Genomic DNA, 23,417 nt, shown 5'->3' on the forward strand with positions numbered 1-23,417 from the left:
TTTTAAGAATGTAATCGTTGTTGGTCTTGTCTCTTTGCAAGTGGCATAAAGTGTATTGCAATCTCCGGGTGATTTAATACACGAAGCTTACAAAGTACAAACCAATTAACGTCAGGCTGTTTGACGCAATACTCTTGTTAGAAGAGTTAGTTAGACAGAGAAACTCTGTCTACGATAATAACAATCTATCATGTCAATGTCAGCACATGTTTCATTACTGTCAATGCCATTTCACTTAAAATTGTAAACAATACAACTTGTACCACCTAAGTTACATATGGTTTTTCTAAGAGATTAGCATTTGACATCATAAGGTTTAGAACAATAAATTAATATCATAAGTGTTCTTAGTATCGAGTACTTCAGTTAAATGGAAATATGGCTGCAAAAATAAAAGTATCAAAGGTATGATATCATTTTATTTAAATCTGTATGCTCTAATTAATTATAATTATTTATCAATATGTGTATAAAATGTTTACACTAATACTATTTATCTATTTTGTTTTATTAAAGCGGAAAAAACAAGTGGTTGAATTCACCGCTGATAACATAGATAATACAGCTCCTGTGAAAAAGATCTTGGACGAATTACAACAAAAGAATACTCAGGCCTATACGTATTATTGCCACAATGTGAAACAGAGACATACAACTCAGAAGGCTTTACAAAACTATCATTTTGTGGTGCCTGGTTATCCATTAAACAGTTTCGATGATGACTGGGATGGAGAACTTAATGTAGATTATTTCGAGGCATTTCCATATAAAAGCTTACCTCCAAAAATGATAACGAAAATAAAGAATATAGAAAAAACTGATCCAGTTACTGATCTTATGAAAAATAAAGTTGAATGGCAGCGAGGGTGTCGCAATCTTAAATTAACAGCAAGTAAGTATTTAAAGCATGTTATTAACATTCATGTCTCATTAAATCTGTAGCTTATTGCTATTTTTTTTTTTTAAATTTAAGCAATAAAATGTGAGGTGATTTCTACTTGTATTTTCATAATCAAATATATTTTTTAATTATTTTATATTTACGCTTATAATAAGTGTAAATAAAGAATAATTGCTATCAATTCTTTTTGTGTACATTATGCATATGAAAAAGAAAACATTATTTTTTAAGCTTTCAGTAACATGATGCAAAAGTATGAAAGTCTGAACGATGAAGTTGTGCAATGTCCTAAGCACATTGTAGAAATGGCCGCTCATCTGGATAGTGATCCGGATCCTAATTTTAACTGTTCATATAATTGGTATTATGCTGGAAATGGGAACCTGCAAATTGTCTGTATTGACTGGGTAGACTATTTGCTGCACAGTGAACTCTCTTCAGTTTGTAAGTATAATATTCAATTATATATAAATTGCTTATCAGAGAGAAATTCCATCCATTTATCCACACCATAAAATCACAAAGTCCCTTAACACTTATATAACATCTAAAACAATTCAATTGATTTATTGTTTTAAGATTATAAATTTAAGTAATATTCATTCATTTCAGATTTATCAGAGTTTAACAAAAACGAGCTGCTTATTAAACCTGAGTATGTTGCTTCTTTTGATTGTGGTGAAGACAACCTAATATATGAAACAATTTGTTCTCAAAATATTATTGCACTTAGAACCAAGTATAAGATCATTATACTAAAAATAATTTCAGAGGATTTTCAAATAAGAATCGAAAAAGTGAAATGTTCTGACTCAGACTTACCATATTCTAGCATTACTTTTGATGATCATCACAAAAACATACTGTATGCTACAACTTTAGATAATAGATTGAAAATTATCAATCTCGACAGATTAAAGGCAAGAAGCGTCAAATTAAAATGTAAAAGCACATCGTTAGTTGATAATTGGAATACTGTAATAGGCACTGGTAGAGGCTTCTACACTCATGCAAGAAAGAATTCTATTTCAATTTATGACAAACGATCCAATGATCAAGTCTATTTTTGGAAAGATGTACGAAGCATAACAGATGAGATTGCATGTAATGACATTTGTTTAGCAAGACATTTTGAAGGTACTTCCTCATTGTATTTTGCTACAGATCACCATCTCTTCTTAATGGACATAAGATTCTATCAATCTTCTAAACCAAAAGTTGTACAAAGATGGACCCATGGCATGGAGAGTGTTCCAACATATTTATCTTATTGCAACTTCGAAATGAATAAAGACATTCTGTGTCTTGGTAGTCAATGGTGTGAGGATATGTGCTTAATACCTAATTATAATGATAGATTAATTAAGGAAACTTATTCCGGAGGTGTTACCATACCTTATCGTCCACCTAGCATATTAACTACCCTTAAAAATGCTAAACAAAAAATGTTATGTCATGATTTCTATAATCCTATAGATGCTAGGCTATGTACTGCTATCACCGGGGTAATAGTAATGGAACAAGGTGAAAAATACGATATCCTTATGCAGAACTCATTAGGAGACATATCTTGTCACACATTATTTCCAGAACATATGGAATTATTTATCGATGATGATAGTGCTCAAAGCTTACATAACTGGAGTGAGCCCTTTAAGCTAGAGAATAAAGAACTCGAAGTATCATCTATCGAAAATATTGCAAATGTATGGAAACAATTAAAAATATCTGATGTTTTAGAAGTGGAAGGTATTAGACCTTCCATAGCAAAAAAGAGATTCAATGAGGAGGATATAAAAGATGTTTTTGATAATGAAGAAGTTGATAGTGGTCTTCAGGAGGCCTGGGTAAAGTGTCCAAATGAGACTGTTGTTGATGAGTCCTCTATGGCTCTAAAATTATATTTTTCTGAGGAAGAAGAAACTATTGACTAAATTACTTTTACTTTTAAAAGCTTATTTATTGTTAGGTGTTTGCTTTAGTAGCAAATGATAGACCTTAATTTTTATACTCATATATTTTATTGTATTTACAAAATAAAACAATAACTTTCACTAACAAGTCTATAATTCCTACCAGAAAACTGACCCTAATCAGTTTCACATCAACAAACATTCACACACTTACATCATTAAACAAGCGATGGCATATTCTCTAAGTACAGAAATTACTTACTGAAATTATATTCATTTGGCATTAGTATTTAAAGGAAAAGAAAGTAGTTTTTTTTTATATAACAAAGACAAGACTTTTAAAACATATTTACCAATTTTATGTATAAATAGTTAAATTTTTAAACGCTGAGGAAAGTTAAGATACTAATAATATAATTTTAGAATAATATATGTATAACGCTGCAAGATGACTAATATGTTTTACTACTCAGGATTCGTCTGTTACAATAATCTGCAAAAAAAAATAAGTTAATTATTTTTATTTATCATTTAACATCATACTTATATTATACTCGAGATTAAAAAATCCGCGGAGTAGATTCCATTACTGATATATATATATATATATATATATATATCGTGTACATGACGTCACTAACCGAAGGGCGCTAGCGGCGCGTGAAGGGACGCAGCCAGGAGCCCGTGAGCGGAGGGTCGGTGCGATCTCGTTCGCGCTCCGCCATCTGCTCCATGAGCCGGCGCTGATTGTCTCGGAAGGCGGCTATAGGGTCCTCGAACTGGCTGTAGTATCGCAGCACCTCGCGCACGTCCGCCACGTTCGACATTGCGATCGCTGAGATGCATTTATTCATATTGAGATATTTATTAATAAGAGTACATATTATTTGTTTTGCTATAAAATTAATTTCTTGACATACTATTGTATACAAATTAAATTTATTTAATTTCAAAAAGAATAACTTTAGCACTGATATTAAAATAGGATAATTACTTTGTAATAGATTTGCTAAATCGAGCAATGCAGTGTCGTCATCGGCACCTTTCCATTTATTTAAGATGAGAGCATTTTCTGGTTGGAATTTTGTTGCCATTTTGTTCCAATCCACAACAATCACCTGCGGTAAAAAATGTTTAAATTATAAAGTATCTTCACTAAGAAATATGACCGGGAATCCAAAAACACGAGCCAGTAAAATATTACCTTGGACAAATCTCTGTTAAGCCCTTCCAGATTTTTCACATGAACACCATCTATGAAATGTGTAGAGTCTCTGAATAATCTGTATGAGATCATTTTGTTCTCTGGATCGAGCTTGTCCAAGACTGGCCAGATCATGAAAACATTCTCTGATGTGAAAATTACTACTTCATAATCAGAATTAGCAACAGTTTGCAGAAACTGATCGACACCTGGGCGCTTTTTGAATCTGTAACAATAGTTTTCGTTCAGGATTTAACATTTCATCACAAAATTCAATTTTTATTATGTATGCTTAACCATACTGGAGGTCCCAGTGATTATTCTCTAAGTTGATATTTACACGCATAAATATATGTTTTATTATTTTAATATATTATACCTAGTACCTATTTCTATAGATGATAAATCTGCAATGTCAATTATGTAAGCCAAGCCAATCTGATAGCCCCATTGAGATAGTAAATATAATAAACAGATCAGAACTTTATCAAAAAAACTTAATTATATTTAGTAGCAAAAATTATTCTGAGAGACAACATACATCATGAATACAAGATAGTGCCTTTATCACAGCCAATAATATAAAAATATGGTCATAATATATAAACTGTATCTACAAAACATTATATAAAAAATGGTAAATAATAGCGCACCTCCATCCAGTCTGGTAGGACCAATCAGGATGAACTAGGACATCAGTAAACTCGAGCACAAGTGTGTAAGTAGGTTGGTAAGGAGCTGGCAATGGGTCTGGCAGAAGCTTCTCACGGGATGGCTCCTTTATCATCTAATAAAAACATTTTATAATTAACTTATAATAATAACAATTGTAGTTGATACATTCCTACTTAACGTCAGAATGTATTAGTCAATTATATTTTTATTTATTATAATATTTTTAATATAACAGCTTTTTAATGATTGACATTTCATTGTTACATAAAAACCAACACAGAATCCAAATTATATATATAAAGTTAACTGACAATAGGATACCTTTTCATAAAATGTAAGTTCCTTCCATGTTCGACGTAAATATTGCAATGGTAATGGTAAATGTGAGAATTCATCATCAATGGGTTGGCCATCATCATTGCGCCTTGGTGCTCCCATTTCAATGACCATACATCCACCCATTACTGTCATTGCTCCACCAAACACTGCAAAACTGTATACAGTAACTTTAGTTGATGTTGTCTGACCTATCTAAACTCATGATAATATGTAAAAATTTCTAAATTAAATTCAAGCAAGCACTTAATTATTTGTAGGCTAAATTTGTGTTGATATTTAATTTCTTGTTCAGCGGTGGCATAACATTTTTTTTTTATAGAATATTAAGGCGGACGAGCATATGGGCCACCCGATGGTAAGTGGTCATCAACGCCCATAGACATTGGCATTGGAAGAAATGTTAATCATCGCTTACATCACCAATGCGCCACCAACTTTGGGAACTAAGATGTTATGTCCCTTGTGCCTGTAATTAACATCTGTAACGTCTTGAAGTAATCTATATATAAAAAGAAGAAACATATTAATGACATAATATACATATCTATAAGCCCCACAGTTTAAAAGTATGAAGGATAAGTTCCAAATCTTTTTGATTCACAAAAAAGTATATGAACAGATTGTCTATATTTTGACTTAAATAATAAACCACTCAACGAATATTATAGTTTTGTATTAACAATAAATAGTCCAAGTACCCAATTTTCATCCTCCTCCAACTTTTTTCATTCTCTTGGGATTTTTCTTTTTGTTCCTGTTCAAACTTTTCTTGTTCTTTTTTAACTTCTTGCTCATCTGTAGCACTCATTGGTGTTTGTGGGAAAAAACGACCAAGTATGTCTACTTTCTCAGATTCCTTAACATCTTTCTTCTTATCTCCTTTGAAAAAAAGTATAGAAAATATTTTTAAGAAAAATTGCATTAAATTTTTGGAAATTAGAAGCTATACTTTGTTTTTGTAAGCTAATATTTTTTAAATATAATACTATACTGTGTTGAAAGTTGTAAATTAAAATAATTTTTAAAAATAGAATAACAGTAATGAGCAGACGTCTTGTAAGTTATTATATTTTTATAGTCCACAAATAAATACAAATTTAATTAAGTTTATTTGTTAATAACAGGAATTACACTTATGAAAATTAAACTAACCTATAGTATCAGAAAAATATCTAGTGGAATTCGCTGACAGAAGCCACACATTTTGTCTTAATAACTTTGTAGTTTGAAATTTTATAGTTTTACAACAGGCCGCCTGTGTTAGGAAAAATACTTTTCTGAGAGCCATGATTAATTTTATATTCTAAAAATCCAGTATCCAAGAATTCACATTATTGAAACAAAACAACTGTCAGTGTCAAATGTGACAATTGTCAACTTTTTTAGTTTAATTCTTGCTTTTAAAAAAGGCAAAGGTGTTCAATTCAATCCTTCGCATGGCTTTTTGGTTGGATGTACTAGTAGGACAAAAATAATTTCGCCAATGTCAAATCGGATGGAAAAGATACGCAAGGGATTGATCGCCGCGGTTAAAATTGCTAAATTAATTAATTTTTTAAGACAAATAAACTTGGAGTTTTTTTTAAGAAAAATGTATATTGTTCGTAATATGTCTAAAATAATAATACATCAATTTTCTGCGGCTTAATTATATCACTTTTAATACTTTAAAAAAAATTGGTTAGAGTTCGAAAAACTATAGGGGGAAAAACGTCGTAAATCGAATAAAAGAGGACATATAAACAGAATATGTGCCAGTAGAACCTTCTTGATAACAATACATATGTAAAAGTTATTTTTCTAGGACATTGATGAAGCATTTCAAACAGATTTTTAGCAGTCGTCCAATTTTTCATAGGTCACGCAAATCCTGCGAATTTTAAAAATAATCAAGATACTGATTTGTATTGCAGGTGAAGACCATGGGTCAGTAGTATCTTTTCAAAAATATGAGAATACGCTGCATTCCAGATCCAGATCAGCAAAACTTCTAGTCAATCCTAATGGTATGAAAAGCTTTACCTCTACCGTCTAATTTTTAATTGTAAATTTTTTACAATTAAAAATTCTGCCATCTTCTTTTTTATTACAGGTAACTTTAAATAAATTATATAAGTACAAGCGAATGATGATAATTAATAATATACAAAAATCTAATTTAATGAATTAATTTATTTAAACACTAATAATGTCGCCATATTTACACTGTTACAGACTTATTTGTATTAAATTTTTGGAATTTAAAGATAAAAAAATGCTTTAGTCATCACGTTGACAACATGTCCCTATGCTCACAATTATTCAAACTTTTGTTCAGCTCAGTTGTAAACCCACCTACGTCGCCTATAGCTTGCATTAAGTACACAGACACATAGAACGTATAAAAAAGTCTCCTGTACAGAGAATTGAAGAGAAGGAATATTAACGGGCAGAGGGAAAAAATAACATGTGAGTAGTGTAGGTACATAGAAAATAACGAAAAAAACCTCAGTTTATTGAGCTACCTTTTAAAATATTAAGGACGTCAATTATTTATTTCTTTAAATATTATATACTCCTAATCACGATGACAATATTTTACTTTAGTATATTTTCACGTGTGTATAATAATTTTCATAGCTTCCCCAGTTTTAGCGAATTCCATTGCTTCTTTTGATTTTTCCAGAGGGAAATGATGTGTTATAAAGGATTTGAGGTCTATTGCGCCGCTTGCTACTGCCGCCAACGCTAACGGATACCTGACGTAAAACGCAGTAATTTTATTTTCTTTGACCTAATCTGAAAATTAACTATTAAATTTTTTCATTATTATATTTTTTAACTAAAACGTATCACTCACGAGTTGAGTAGGCGGTACGCGCCGCGCACGTCCACCTCGCGCAGTAGCGCCGCCGTCAGCGGCACGCGCACCGTCGCCTCGCCGATGCCCACCACCAGCACCGTCCCGCCCGTGCGCGTGACCTGCATTACAAATACATTATCTACTTATTGTACAAATATACTGTCTATTTTTTTTAAATATATAAATAAATAGGGAAATTTCTGTTTACTTTTAGTAGCACACATTCGTTATTGACTTAACACTATTTTGAAACATCATGATATTTTAAAATTATCTTCACCTAATCTTAATTGCACATTTTGCTGATAACATATTCAGCATTTTTGTTGTAAACATTTTGTTTTTAATTATTTCATTTATTATTTTTGTAACCCTTGAATATTACTTTTCTATTTGGGTAATTTGTTTTTTGAAAGTCAAAGATTAAAAAGTAAAAGGAGAAGAGGAGATTAAGAGGGGCTAAAATTTTGCGTAATACATCGCTAGAATTCAAAACATCTTCTTTGTCTACGCTATTTTGCAGTTTTACTTGTTCGCTGATATTCAAGTAATCAGGACATTGGCTTTTATATATAATATATGTAGATAAGAGCCAAAATTAAATTTGTCATATACTTACAAATATTAATATAATAGGTAGTAAGTATTTGTAAATGTGCAATTGTGGCCCAAAAGTCTCCTCTTCTGTTAACGAGATAATTTGGATGTCTATTGTGAGCTGTAGTATAAAGTCAGCGATTCACTCGGTACTTCCAATTAGATACCTAGTATAGAGAACTATCAAATGTCAACTAGTTACATTACTATTGCAACAATTTGACTCTAGAGACAAATAAAGGTATTTTTTGAGAAAACAGAACTTTATAAGTAAATACCGTCAAAGCTATTCTCTGTGCTGATTCGCATCCGCATGCGTCAATGGTTATGTCAGGAGTAGTGCCCAAGATGTTTCTAATTTTCTCTACTATCTCCTCGTCACTTTGCTCTGGTGTAACGAGCAAGGTATGGTCTGCTGCTAACTTTTTGGCCGTTTCGAGTCGTGATTCGACAACATCTGCGAAAAAGTTTAATTTACAAGATAACTTAGTGTTTTATATTATAACGCAATTTTTTAAAATAATTGAAATAAAAAAAATAATAATACTGCTTATTGAAATTAGTTAACATCACAACACAGACAATTTAACAGTCTGAAATATTAACTTATTAGTGGTCCAAGGTCCCAATTTTATGCACTAAGCCGTTAACGTCGCTGGTTATTGGTAAGAAAAACCAATTGTGTCTCGCTGCTGAACTGAGGCATCCTCCCCTTTTTGATGAGAAGGTTTTTAGAGTTTATTCCACCACACTGCTCCAATGCGGGAGCCTCTGGGAGATTTTCATCTAACACAAGCATATTGTCACGAGATGAATTATAAGCACTAATTAAGCGAATGAAAATTAGAGGTGCTTGCTCGAGTTTGTCCCGCAATTTTCGCTTAAAATTCGCGTGTTGTAGCCACTGGGCTATCTTGGTTTCGGTTACTGTTAGTAGCATAAAATATTGAATATGTTGAAACGTTGTACCAGTTATAAGTATTTTAGCGGCACCCATCGCCCTTGCAGTCATCGCACACAGCACTCCAATTGGACCCGCCCCAAGCACCAGCAGTGTGCAACCGAGGCGTACACCAGCGCGTGTACACGCATGAATGGCGATGGCAAGTGGTTGCACCGCAGCACCCTCTTCCATGCTCACATTGCTGGGAATTCTACAAAATGAATATTTAACTGTAATATATATTTACATATTGGGTAACTGGCTCGTTGTTCAAGTTGTTAGCTCTTGTGGATGTGCTGTAAATCATGAGGCTTCAAGTGCTGTCATGTGTAGAGAAAAAAGTTATATTATTAGGAAAAAAATATTAAAAGAAAATGATACACCTTTGAGAGAGGTGTGCTGTCTGTTTGTTTCCCAATGTACGTACATAGAGATTGAAATGATTTTGAACCAGGGCGGAGCAGGAACTTTTGTATGATGAAGAAACACAAAAATCATAATATTTTGAAATGTTAAATAAAATTGAATTCTTTATTCTACCGCAAAACAGCAATATATATATGAATAGTTATGTATAGTTCTTATATCGCCAATGTCTATGGGCGGTGGTGATTACTTAACATCAAGTGGCCCATTTTCCGGTCCGCTTACCTATAACATAAAATAAGATATAAAACAATATACTTGTGACAAAAGTCAGCAACGTGCTTGTAGTATCTGCAGAGGTTTCCCATAGCACCGGTAGTTGAACAGTACCGCGGCCGATCGCATAGATTGTATCGGCCTTTCTTGCAGTACTCACAGCTGCGGCAGGGTTGCGTCGGCTCTATAGCTATCCGATCCCCTACATCGATATTCTTTACTCCGCTTCCGACCTAGAAATTATTACTTTTCTTTAAAAACATTGATCGGTCTTTTAACTAGAAACGAAAATATACAAAAATTAACATACTAATAAATATATTTGTTATGAGTATTAATTAAACCAAAATAAATCTATCAGCAACAATGATAAATAACGTCGATTTATTTTTGTATTTATTAATAAATTTTACATAATCTATTGGTGCTTGTACAAAATATATTGAAATACTAAGATTAAGTAATAGTTTGTCACCATGTATTTCGTTGTCAGTGATTATAGAATTACCATTAACATTCTTAACGTTCGATACTCTTTAACTTTTGATTCAAAGGTTGTCAAATTGAAAAAAAAATATATTATAGATATAATAGTTTTTATTATAACAGACCTTTATTACCACACCTGCACCTTCGTGGCCCAAGACCATGGGATCGGAGACAACTTCAAAGCCACATTTTCCAGTCGAATACAACTTAAGATCTGAACCACAAATCCCAACGCAGTCGATCTTTATTAAAACATCTAGACAAAAGGTTATAAGTGTTCATTTGCTAGTAACAGAAACAGCTACAGCGAGTCTTTATTTTTTTTTTTTACTTAATTATAGTAGTCTTAGCGTCAATAGTCGTGAACTCGATTCTTAACTTGCATTCTATTATGTTTAAATGAACTAAACGAAACAACAGAACATCTAACGCAAATTACTAGACATTATATAAAAAAAAACGTTCGTATATTATTATTTTTATATTAAGTATTTACTATCGAAGTTCAAAGTTCATCGTGAGTTCATAATATTTCTTACCATTATCACAAATCTCGGGCATTGGCCATTTTTCCTGCAATAAATATCAGTTCATGTATGAAATATGTATGTAATAATAATAATGGTATTTTCCTTTATTTGAAGGCGTTCTGTCAATAGAAAAAAAATCATCCAATCAACCCTTTCAGTAACATTATTTTTAGCACACGGAGTATAATTAACACACAAAATAATTGCAGGGGCGCACTGAAAAAGCCTTTTAGATATTTTGTTTCAGAAATTAATTTAATATTTATAAAACAGTTTTATCATTCTTACTCAGTATCGAAACTACGTTTCTCATAAAAAATAGATACTTACATATCTTAAATCTTTAGGTCCATATAAAACAGCAGCGTAGTTCTCTGACATTTTGCACACTTCACACGCGATAAAAATATTAAAGTTATCTTGAACAAAGTCATACGACACGATTTAAATACGTTGTTGTATCATATGTATGTTTAATTATATTATTATTCACGTTATTCAAACAAAAAAGTCCATCTTTATTTAAGTACTAGCTACCCATCCCGGCTTCGCACGGCTAGAATATGGAGGAGCTCCTTACAATAAACATTTACAATGAATGAAATATTTGTTTTGGTTAGGATGAATTATTTGTGAAAATCAGCTTGGAGACGTTTTTGTATTTGTAGTAATGAACGGTCAGTAGATAAATAAACAAAGAAATACTTTTATTTATATACATTTTTACGTACTTAAATTAATACATATTACTCTAGAAATTTCGTAGTTATCCTCATTTTCGCTTTCATCCGTTAGATTATTTATTTTAATGAGAATTTCACTTTTATCAACAGTTATGGCACTAAATTTTTCCTCTGCTAATGTTGTAATTATTGCATTCATATTAATTGCGACATGAATTTTCACTATGCCCCATATATTTTAGCACGATTAAATTCAGGTTGGTTAAATTGAAATTAACAATTTTAATTTAAAAAAAAATATCAAAGAATGAACTAAAGTATACTAACTACTGCTACTGCTATCGTTGGTTCTTTTATAGACATTTTTAAATATCATTCATAGTATATTTTTAGTATATTTTTGAGCCGGTTGGCGTGGTTGGTAGAACACTTGCCTTTCACGCCGAAGGTTGTGGGTTCGATTCCCACCTAGGACAGACATTTGTGTGCATGAACATGTCTGTTTGTCCAGAGTCTGGGTGTAATTATCTATATAAGTATGTATTTACAAAAAAGAAAAGTAGTATATGTAGTATATCAGTTGTCTGGTTTCCATAGCACAAGCTTTGTACAAGCTTAATTTGGGATCAGATGACCGTGTGTGAAAAATATCCCAGGATATTATTATATTTCTCGTACGTAGCTTACCTATAGTTTATTTCGAAAGCGGCAAAACCGACAATCTTCTCTCTGACTACCTTTACGTAATGAGCTATATCTCAAAACATTTGCAAATAAATACGATATAGTCATGTCTGTCTAAGCTTATTAAAAATAAGAAAGATCTATATAAATCGGATTTTTAGTAGTGAATACTTGAAATAGGATAAACAAACAAAACATACTTCTTTATGTTATTAGTACAATGATGAAATATAAACATTTGCCAAGCGACGTATAATTCTGGTAATGCATCGTACAACATGCCCAGTACAGTCGTTTTGCGCGTTTTTTAAAAAACTACGAAAAAATATGTATATATGTCATATTGTATGTATTTACAAAAGAAAAGTAGTATGTATATTATATCAGTTGTCTGGTTTTCATAGTACAAGCTCTGCTTAATTTGGGATCAGAGGTGTGTGAATAGTGTTTCAGAATATAATTATATTATTAAAAGTAAATTATGTGCGCATATATTAACATTATCCACGAATAATCATTTTTTAAATATTTTTCTTGATTCATCTAGAACTCTAAACAATGTACATTTCTCTAATGGTAAAAGTTGAAAACCTTTATCCCACACAAGTTCTATCTAAATATATTATTACAAGTTCAAATTAGGGTAAAGTAAAGGAATGAGTGTGCAAAGGCAGTCTTATTTTTTCTATCGATTTCTTCTGGACAAACTGTTATGAGAGGATATTGAACTAAAATGATTAAGGTTGTTAGGGTTTTATATGTCAGAGCATAGTCGATTTTCAAGTATATATGTTTTTTATATATGCATACATTCATTTTCATCATTTATTGTATCACAGATTAAATCATTTAGGATAATAGCATCAATGAAATCTTCTCATTTATACCTTTATGGTATCATTGATATTGTTGTGTTCCGGTTTGAAGGGTGAGTGAGCCAGTGTAATTACAGGCACAAGGGACACAAAATCTTAGTTCCCAAGGTTGGTGGCGCATTGGCTATAAGCGATGGTTGACATTTCTTACAATGCCAATGTCTAAAGGCGTTTGGTGACAACTTACCGTCAGGTGGCCCATATGCTCGTCCACCTTCCTATTCTATAAAAAAAAAAATCAACCAATCCGTTTTATTTATCAAGAGATTTATATTAAAGCCGTTTACCTATATTATAAAGACACTTTAACACCATTTTTTATTTGTATTAATTGATCCTTCTAATTGAGAATGTATTTTTTTTAAATATGTAAGCTAGCGCTTGACTGTTATCACACCGGATTGAAAGTGATAATACAGTCTAAGGTGGAGCGCGCTTGCCTAGAAATTTTTGCCAATTCACTCTTAACTTGAAGGGTTAACAATATGGGTATATTGTCGGCGGTGGGGAAAACTGAGGTCGGGAGGGTATTTCAGACCTTAGCGGTGCGTATCAGAAACGAGGATGTATTTGTGTTGTATTATAGAAGCCTTTTTGGAAGTAATGTAAATGGCGTCTCCATTTATTTTAATACTCTAACTGTAGATATAAAATTATAATTATGATTATATTTTAAATCGATGGCTAAAACTTCCACTACCAATCATAGGAGCGAATAAAAAAGTAACAAATCTCTTTCCCGTTAACGAGCTGTCAGGGTTTTACACGCGCGACCGTCTTGGAGAATCGACTTCAGACCAATTTAGTTCGCGCGTATTATAAAATCAAGAAAACGTTTAAATATTGTTTTTATTGCTTCTATAAATCTACATATATTTTTTAAATGTTATTTATAAAGTAAAAATTGTAAAAAAACCTCATTTAATTGCACATTATGAACTTTTTTTTTTTACAAAGTACAATAAAATTGTTCGTATCTATTTTTTTATAAATTATCTACAAATATGCCGGCAGCTCTGATAACATATTTTTGTTACAATTGCCGCCTCCCGCTTGGTATCCCTGCTTGTTTCGGCTCAGTTGGAGAAGGCGGTTGCGTTGTTGGCGTCTCGCGGCTGCACATGTATCATGACCTTGATGCCGAGTCCGCGGCGCGCTACGTCATATGCCTGCAACGTGTCTTCAAGACTGAAGTGATGTGTTACGAGCGGCTTCACGTTCACTTGTCCACTTGCAACCATTGACATCGCTATGGGGTACCTGATACAAACGAATGTTTTCAATACTAATTAGAAAAAAATGTATAGACTATTCCAATGATAGGAATAAATTTGCCCTTGATTTGATATGACATCATTGGTCGAAATCTAAAATAATCTGTTATTCATTGTGGGTTCGTGACAAATTGCATTTTGAATGTCAGAAAAGTCATTACATGAGCTTTGGAAGTGAAATTAAAGTATACATATGTAAGTTTGATTGAATTGGTGTTGTATTATAAATAAATATAATATAATTGTCAAGAACTGTTTATGGTGCATATATTGATATTAATGTTTATGTTACATTTAATATTAATTAAGAAGACCGCCTCGCAACCCATGTTCTTTAAAATTGACCGCACTCGAACAAAACGATTATAATTATTGTGTAAAAAACACAGCAACACTGGTTTGACATTAGTTGTGACGGGCTCTCATCGTTCATGAACAAATGTGATGTTTCTTTTAGTATAAACTGTTAATTTGTTTAAAAATTTTATTAGTTACTACCTTTTGTTTTTGTTCTTTATTTAAAAATTTCTATTTTCTGTTTTTATTTTATTTTTGATTTGTATATTTTGTAATTGTGTTTGGAAATAGTGTGTTCTCCTGTAATTGGTTGTACATAGTTTTATCGTAATGTAAAGCGCGTTTTGAATGTGTGTTATGTACAACTGTTGGAGATCCAAATAAATATTACATTCTATAAGCAAATAGCATGGAATATCTAAATCTAAGATTTGTTTCCTTACTACTGCTATTTTAAACTAATATAGATAAGCATACTCTTAAGACATTGTTGCTAAGTTTGTTGTATTAAGATATCCATCTATAAACGACAAAAACTATATTTAAAAAAGGTATTTTTTTTATTTATATATTTAAAAAAAATTATTTTTCAAATTATCCTTGTGGATGGAAAAATTAGCCTTGTGGGGGAAGCAATGAGTTACGTTCGCGTTTGTAAAATTATATGGATTACTCATATTTAATACTGAAAAATCAACTCGCTTAAATAGATAATCACATTAAAAGCCGAAAGTCGTATGCAAAAAGTTTTTGTTAAAAAACTTTAATAAATTATATATAAATATATAATAAACTCAGGGTGTTTTCCTACGATGTCAATCGTAGAAAAGTTTAAAAATCCTGATATTAGTTTCCTATGGATGATATTTACAGTCCCGACGCAGTAGTATGTTTGTCATTACTGTAGGTAGTATGATAACGTCACGATATCCAAGTGTAGCATCACGAGGCGTTCCTCGTTAAGACGGAAAGGGTACCGCTGGATTTTTAGTGGGCGCCAAGGTGCCGAGTGTACCCCGAACATCGGCGAGTCCCACATACTCCCCCACTGTCCCCGTGAGAGAAACATGTAATGCGTTTTTCCAGCGTTAAAAAAGGTAGTATGATAAAATAACGTACTCGTTGACATATCGGAAGATGCCTCGGATGTCAACCTCCCGAGCGACGGCGCCGGACAGCGGCAACGTGAGCTCAGGGCTGCCCATACCCACCAGTACGGCCACGCCACCCGACTTCGTTGCCTGTACGAGATAAAAGTATGTTTCTTCGTTAACAATTATATAATCACCTTTATACTATATTTAAGAGTTACCAAGTGTGGCTCGTTGCAAATATGAATTCGATTTATTTGAATACTAATTTTGTTACATTAAGGAGCTCTTGGTAGAGTTCTAATTTGCTTTTAAGCACAAAATATTGTTAAGAAAAGTTATTATGGATGCAAGTCGGATAATGTAGATGTACAACCGAAAACAAAATCTATCACTGTGCAAATCTAACTACTCTTCATGCCTAACGTTGTTTTGCTATGAACTGGTATTAAAGTTACCAGATATATCAACCTAGACTAAGACAATGTCAATCAAACAATCTTAAGGTGACCTTGAACCATCTTCTAAGTTATATTTATTAAAAAAAAAAAAAATCGAAACCCTGGTAAGATTTCATGCATACAAGAACAACACAACGAGGTCTCTGCCATGTCAGGGTTGTTTTTGTAGTATTTCTTCTGTACAAAATAATAATATCTATTTCTGTTGTTTACACAAAATTATCTGTCGCTTATCGCGTATATTGAAATCGTAAACATAGTAGTACTACATTATAAATTTATGTCTTATATAGTAATACTGTTTACTGTTGTTTTAATAGCTGACCGCTGACCAGGATCTAGTAATAAGTATCATATATAAGTTATGTAATAATTAGCCGATGGCCGAAAAAATTGATGAGTAGCACTGTTTGGTAATTGTTGTTTTGCAACTGAATCTTTTAAATAAACTTTCTTTTAATTTTTCAATTTTTACTTAAACGCTTTTTTAGTGATTAATTTGTTTAGTTTCGTCTCATAGTCTTCCATGAAAGAAATTTTGAAAAACATACCAGTAAAGCCAAGCGCACTGTTGACTGAGCTCCACTCGCGTCGATGGAGATGTCAGGGTGCGTCCCGAGCAACTCGTGAACCTTTCTGACTAATGCCGCCTCGTTGCAGTCTTTGGTCACCAGAAGAGTATGGTCAGCACCAAGCTTCTTCGCCATATCCAACCGTAACTGATGGATATCTATATTTACAAATGTTTGCTTTAAAACGGGGTACAAAGTATATTATTAAAATAAAATATACATACGCATTATACGTACTTTGACAATATTTTCTTGGCGTTTGTTAAGATAAATAGATATGTATATATAAATGCGATATAAACAAAAGCTATACAGTATAATTGAAATATAAAATACTTGTAGTGTGAAGTCGTCATTTTATTTTAATCGTATATCTTATTTTATTTATTGTGTTTTAGAAGGCATTAAATATATTCAAGTGACCCGTTATAATGATCTTGCTGGCGCCCATGGCGCGCGCAGAGAGCAGCGTGACGAGGCCTATCGGTCCCGCGCCCAAGATCAGCACGGAGTTTCCGGCCGACACGCCACCACGTCGGCACGCGTGGATGCCCACCGCAAGCGGCTCCAACAACGCGCCTTCCTCCATCGACACGTGGTCGGGGAGTCTGGAGCAAAACACAAAAAGCTGTACATACCGAGTATATCGCTGTTTTGGGTAAGAATTGTAAGAAGAGTTGCCTTCATTAGTAGAAAGTGATCCAACGAAACATTCCTGGAGTTGCAATTGAACACATATAATAACTCAAGCAATACTTATGAGAGAAATCAAAAAGTGCTTTGAGTTTATAATATTCATACATCAATAATAACTACTAGAAAAGAAACGTTAATCAAACACTCACTTGTAACAAAAGTCAGCTGCATGTTTGTAATAGCGAGCGAGATTTCCATGTATAGGTGGAGTGGCACAGAACCGAATGTCCGGGCACAGATGATAGCGACCCGTCTTGCAGAACTCGCAATAGCGACACGGCACACCAGGCTCGATAGCTACACGATCGCCAACTTTCAGGTTTTTCACTTTTGCTCCCAACTAGTTAGTTGTATAATATATTTAATATCAGTCTTTATTAGTTAAATACAGGAATAGTTTAATACAAGTATTTCTTTATTTATTCTATAAAAAAGTAAAACTCGACTAATGAAGCCATAATCAAAATAAATTTACGTAACACTCTGATTATTGTCGTGAAGGTCATGACCACATATAGGATGTACTATTAGTGCACTTCAAAGAAAATAATAATTAAGATAAGTATACCTGTGTTTATTTCTGATAATGATCAAAGCAGTTAGAGGTTAAAATTCCAATTATGTTAAATTGTAATAATATTTACATTTATTCATGTATAATATTGTTTAACTCCTGTCTAAGATGATAAACTTACCTAATGACTATGTCCTCTAATAAACGTGACATTTAATAATTAATACGAAAAATAGGTTTCAACGCTTATCTCAACTACCATTATAATATGTTTATTTATTTCGCATCAAATAATTATACATTAACTCGGTTATTTTAAAGTACTTAATTGTATGCACAGATTTATTGCTATTTTAAGAATGATTTGCTTGTTGTTTTAAATGAAAATTTACGAGCGGATGGGTCACTTGACGATATATATTGCCACCATTTGTCGGAAGTAAAAAATCGTAGACGTCTGAAATTTGTTTCTCTCTAGCTTTTATTGATACACTAATCCTTTAAGATTGACTACAACAATTAAATAGTTGATACTCTGATATATATTAATGTACAATAATTATGCCTTTTATTATACGATAATCAGCCACGGCGGCCAATCTTAAGGGAGATTAGCCAACTGCGCGGGACATATTAAAGTGCACAAGTGTGTGCGCAAACACAGGTGCACTCTCTATTCCCTCACTCTCATAATCCGATGGGACGGCGAAACGACACGTCTGTCAAGATCTCAGGCGCAGGACAAAAGGCTATTCGAGCCACAAGACCAACGAGGCAGTCATATGCCTATCTAGCTAGCCTATAATATATATAGATGTTATAATTAAGATTACACTAAAAATGACAAAGACAAGCTATTGCTATAGATTTGTTGTTAAACGGTATCAACCACATAGTCATGATGATTATGATGTTGAAATCGTTTTGACCGATTTCGGCGTCGGTGGCAATAATTCTAGAGAGTGGTTAGCCACCTGCGAAGGAGATATTCAAATGCGAAAGCACTTGGTATTCCCTAGCTTTCATAATCCGACGCGACACCGATCTGATACGATCGCAATGATTTAAAGCGAACGGCTTTCCGTGCCATCTTATTATTAGTAACTTTAAAGAAATTGCAGATGTCGCAAAAACAAAAAATATCATATTTTGAAGATATTTAAAGACCTACTGCATTTTATAAACCTAGAATTAAATAATTATTTTTAGGTATATAATAGAGTAATTAATTATTTTTCTATAAGTAACTTTTTCACACGAATGCGTAGTTATGGCATTTAACAATATCCCCTTATTGTAAATAAATTTAAGCTATATTTAAACTTAAAGACGTCCTTATTCTAATTCCTAATACAGAATAATGACAATCAATTTCAAATATTTTTTTTCTATCAAAATGTATTTAGGTAGGCCACTATTATTTACAAATGAAAAAAATTATAATACTTTCTCCCCTTTTTACCACTATCGGGTTCTTCGGAAAATATTAGTTAAATATCTAATCTGACAACGAGTTATCTTAATAATATATAAAACAATTTAAGATAAAGAAACACCTGTATAAGTATTTAATCTTTTAATTGGTACTATAACACTGACGCCGTAGTATAGATAAATTTGTTGTTTAAACTTAAGTTATATTTTAGCGCTTTTGGTTTTTGGTTTCGTTTTTATTTAAATATTGTTATTCATTATTATTAAATATTGAGCCGGTTGGCGTGGATGGTAGATACATACCTTTTACGCCGAAGGTTGTGGGTTCGATTCCCACCCAGGACAGACATTTGGATGCACGAACATGTCTATTTGTCCTGAGTCTGGATGTAATTATCGATATAAGTACGTATTTACAAAACAAAAGTAGTATATGTAGTATATCAGTTGTCTGGTTTCCGTAGTACAAGCTCTGCTTAATTTAGGATCAGATGGCCGTGTGTGAATAATGTCCCAGGATATTATTAATGTGTCCCACGTAAACAAATACTTAATTTATTAAATCTTCTTTTCGGGCATTAGAGAAAGGCGACAAAATCCATTATTACGAGTAGTTTCATGATGACCGGTTGAGTATTTAAAACGTGAAAGCGTTACACACAAACACACATTCGCGTTTATAATATTAGGAAGGATTCTATATCTTAAGCCAAAGTAAAAATAACATGATTTATCTGCCTTAAGATATTATACAAATGTGTATTGAAGTGCTTCATTGGTCTAGTGGCTAGATGTAAGGCATATTGGGTTTTTCTGTCGAAAATTCTCAATAGCAGCCCGGAGTCTGGAAGTTGGATGTGTTCGCGTGCTTGGGAAAGCACGTGAAGATGTTGATCTTGCGCCTGAACTATTTCCAGTCGTGTCGGGTTTCCGTCAAATCGGATTATAAGAGTTAGGGAATAGAGAGTGTACATGTGTTTGCGCACACACTTGTGCACTACAATATTGTTATTATTAATGTATTGAAATTTATTAAATGGTTATCATAGTCCTAACTCTCTCGTTGGTCATCTAGTGTTTATCTTATTACCCGATTCGGACCAATAAAATAAGTTAATGGTTAATTCTGACACCTGTCAAATTCTTAGATTTAATACTAGCAAGTAAGTGTTTGGTAGCGGCTCAAAATTATCAAATTGTTTTGATTTTGCAAATTTATATATAATAATTTAATACAAAACTTAACTGCTTAGAAAATGTTTTGGCACATATTAAGTGGGACACACCTCCGACTCCGGCCTTGACTTATTTGAATGTCAAGTTTTTTGGGTGTCGACTGTCGTTATCTCGAAGCGTAATTACATAACTGGTTCGATATGACGGTATGAGATTAATTTTGTAATTAATTTTCGTATTTGTTTCAATTGTATCCATATTGTTATATTTTTTTGCGAACTTTTATTATTACAGCACTAACACTAAAACACTAAATAGGTACTACAATAATCCCGTAAACCATTAATAATTACGTATATCATTTATTACGTTACCTAATTAATTGGACCTTTTCTAACAGGTAGTTACCTAACTAGGTACAGACAGTGTATCAGTTCTAATATTACTCCAAAAATATCTACTACGTTCATCACATTTCTGCTTATAAGTATTATGTTTAGTAAAATGAAAGCAAATGTTGGAATATAATAATAACGTATTTCCGCCAAGTGAATTTGTGTTTTTTTTTTATTTAAATTTATTTTATACAAAAAATATTAACAAGTTTCTATCTACCTTTGCAACGACGCCGGAGGCCTCGTGGCCCATGATCATAGGCTCTTTGAGCACAAAATGTCCGCAAGCGCCGGTCTCCCAGTAGTGGACATCTGACCCGCAGATCCCCACACAATCCATACGCAGAAGTACCTCTGGAATTTACAAATAAATGTATATCGGTATATTTTCTAAATGATATAAAATAATGCGACAATTTAATTATTAACATCTTTTATTATATTTTTCACATTATTTCTTAAACAAAAGCTTAAAAGACGGATGACATATATTTATCTTGTATTCTATTAAACACTTTTTATTTACTGTTAGTTATGTTAGCATAATTATGACTTTAACATGTTTTTTACCTAAATACAATAAAGGAATATTAAGCCGTTACATACCATCATCAGCTATTTGCGGAATCGGAGTTTGTTCCTAGAAAACAAAAAGCATAGCAGTTATAGTAATATTTATGGAATTATTAATTATATTTTCGTATTATCGGTGTTCCCTAGATTTTGCTGTATCTTTTTGATACAAATTTCCCGTTAACCTGCGCTTGAGAAGCATGTTGGAAGAATCTACAGGTCCTGAGAGGAAAATCTTTGACCAGCTCTGGGACATTTTCGGGCTGTTCCATTACTTATCTAACCATAGATATATACACTCGCTTTGAATTTTTAGTTAGTTTTATATTCTTACTTAATTAATTTCTGTGTGTACTTAGACTGCCATATCAATTTATTAATAAATGACTTTAAAGTGGCGTGTTCCGTTTTATCTGTAGGAATTATAAGACATTCAAAGGTTATGTGTAGTGTGTTTGGTTCTGTGGCAGTTTCGCAGATCTTATGAAAATGTTTGGTAATTAAATAATAAAAAAAAATATATAGTATGTTATCATAATGTTTGGTTGATAACCCTAGAGCTTACATATTACTTAATATTTAATTATAATGTTTAAACAATTGATAAGTATGATGTAATGGTAAATCGATAAAATTAACACAAGAAAAAAAAACATATTTGTCCCTACGAACCTAAAATCATAAATATAATACACAGTAATAAAAATATTTACTTATTTTAAAGTCGCTAAACATGTTTAAATAATAATTTATATTTTTCCCTCAAATAAAGTATTACGGCCCTCTATATAATCGCAACTAGACATAAATTAAATTTCGTTAATTTTTGTGACATTTTTCTTATTTGATTTAGTACATACTGTTCAGTTTAAAATAGTTTTTAGAAATGGTATTTTAAATAGATATTTATGTCTTATTACAATTACTTCATATCTTTATATACGCTTAACGTAACAATTTAAAGTTTTATAAAATTAAATTAAATAAACTTTTCAATACAACTTACCAGTCGTAAATCTTTTGTTTTGTACAAAACAGCGGTGAGGTTATCCTTTGCCATGATTACGCGTGCGCTCTAGACGATTGTCACTGTGTCACTGACTACTGACTCCACTGCTGTGCTGACTGAGTTTATTTTTGTCTCGTAACTTATTGTTACTTACTGTCACTTTATTAATTAGACTAATTAGTTTAATCGGTATTATGGGCAAACTTCAATTTAACAAGTGAGACCGAAAACTGAATTCATTACAATTAAAGATCGTTATTAAATTTTTATAGTTTTAAATTGTACGTAATTTCGCCGTTGTTTGATAGTTTTGCTCATTTTAGAGTAGTACTGTATCTCGCACGCCGCACCAAAATGATGTATCAATAGCATACGCGGAAATTACAAAAAAATAATAATCGGACCCCACTAAGAAAGAAAGAAATATTAAAAACTGCGAGCTGAAAAATAAAAACTATAGGGCCTCTCATTGGAAAAAAACGTTGCTAAATGTACGTATAAAAGCTGAATAGTCACGATTTTAAATACTCTCGACAAATATTGATATTCCTTATACCTATAAATTGGTAAAGTAATTTTCTTGACTTTATTTCGATATCATATGTAGT

General features: G+C 32.3%; 3 protein-coding genes across 4 annotated transcripts; 1 reads left to right on the plus strand and 2 right to left on the minus strand.

Moving 5' to 3' along the window:
- The first annotated feature begins 235 nt into the window (after positions 1 to 235).
- On the plus strand, positions 236 to 2,910 carry LOC126773347 (uncharacterized). The gene is made up of 4 exons (XM_050494235.1): positions 236 to 405; positions 517 to 892; positions 1,133 to 1,345; positions 1,514 to 2,910. Exons 1-4 carry the CDS (start codon positions 379 to 381, stop codon positions 2,833 to 2,835), a joined length of 1,938 nt encoding a protein of 645 aa, XP_050350192.1. The 5' UTR covers positions 236 to 378; the 3' UTR covers positions 2,836 to 2,910.
- Positions 2,904 to 6,410, minus strand: LOC126773387 (mitochondrial import inner membrane translocase subunit TIM50-C-like). Of its 2 annotated transcripts, none has more exons than XM_050494324.1 (8): positions 6,185 to 6,410; positions 5,731 to 5,908; positions 5,015 to 5,186; positions 4,672 to 4,805; positions 4,019 to 4,244; positions 3,809 to 3,932; positions 3,456 to 3,649; positions 2,904 to 3,307 (listed from the first exon to the last, which is right to left on the minus strand). In XM_050494324.1, the coding sequence occupies exons 1-7, from the start codon at positions 6,318 to 6,320 to the stop codon at positions 3,465 to 3,467; spliced, it is 1,155 nt and encodes a 384-aa protein (XP_050350281.1). In that variant the 5' UTR covers positions 6,321 to 6,410; the 3' UTR covers positions 2,904 to 3,307; positions 3,456 to 3,464. The 2 variants fall into 2 exon arrangements, with proteins under 2 accessions (XP_050350281.1, XP_050350280.1); XM_050494323.1 differs by having other exon boundaries at positions 5,731 to 5,911; positions 6,185 to 6,405.
- Positions 6,411 to 7,610: 1,200 nt separating this feature from the next.
- LOC126773486 (uncharacterized) lies at positions 7,611 to 22,965 on the minus strand. Its single transcript, XM_050494439.1, has 16 exons — positions 22,807 to 22,965; positions 21,834 to 21,867; positions 21,448 to 21,581; positions 17,858 to 18,048; positions 17,436 to 17,620; positions 16,992 to 17,170; positions 16,008 to 16,129; positions 14,400 to 14,577; positions 11,406 to 11,510; positions 11,085 to 11,118; positions 10,668 to 10,801; positions 10,099 to 10,289; positions 9,441 to 9,625; positions 8,750 to 8,928; positions 7,872 to 7,993; positions 7,611 to 7,770 (listed from the first exon to the last, which is right to left on the minus strand). Exons 1-16 carry the CDS (start codon positions 22,858 to 22,860, stop codon positions 7,626 to 7,628), a joined length of 2,172 nt encoding a protein of 723 aa, XP_050350396.1. The 5' UTR covers positions 22,861 to 22,965; the 3' UTR covers positions 7,611 to 7,625.
- Between the last annotated feature and the right edge of the window lie 452 nt (positions 22,966 to 23,417).

Source organism: Nymphalis io, chromosome 14, assembly GCF_905147045.1.
Source record: "Nymphalis io chromosome 14, ilAglIoxx1.1, whole genome shotgun sequence".
NCBI classification, from domain to species: Eukaryota; Metazoa; Arthropoda; class Insecta; order Lepidoptera; family Nymphalidae; genus Nymphalis; species Nymphalis io.

Coding starts and splice junctions, on each gene's coding strand:
- LOC126773347 (XM_050494235.1), top strand. CDS start 379: ATGGCTGCAAAAATAAAAGTATCAAAG. Junction 406..516: donor CAAAAATAAAAGTATCAAAG/GTATGATATCAT, acceptor GTTTTATTAAAG/CGGAAAAAACAAGTGGTTGA. Junction 893..1,132: donor CAATCTTAAATTAACAGCAA/GTAAGTATTTAA, acceptor TTATTTTTTAAG/CTTTCAGTAACATGATGCAA.
- LOC126773387 (XM_050494323.1), bottom strand. CDS start 6,320: ATGGCTCTCAGAAAAGTATTTTTCCTAACACAGGCGGCCTGTTGTAAA. Junction 5,912..6,184: donor ATATTTTTCTGATACTATAG/GTTAGTTTAATT, acceptor TTTTTTTCAAAG/GAGATAAGAAGAAAGATGTT. Junction 3,933..4,018: donor TTAACAGAGATTTGTCCAAG/GTAATATTTTAC, acceptor TTTTTACCGCAG/GTGATTGTTGTGGATTGGAA.
- LOC126773486 (XM_050494439.1), bottom strand. CDS start 22,860: ATGGCAAAGGATAACCTCACCGCTGTTTTGTACAAAACAAAAGATTTA. Junction 17,171..17,435: donor CAGCAAGATCATTATAACGG/GTCACTTGAATA, acceptor TTGTAAATATAG/ATATCCATCAGTTACGGTTG. Junction 10,290..10,667: donor GTGCAGGTGTGGTAATAAAG/GTCTGTTATAAT, acceptor AATAATTTCTAG/GTCGGAAGCGGAGTAAAGAA.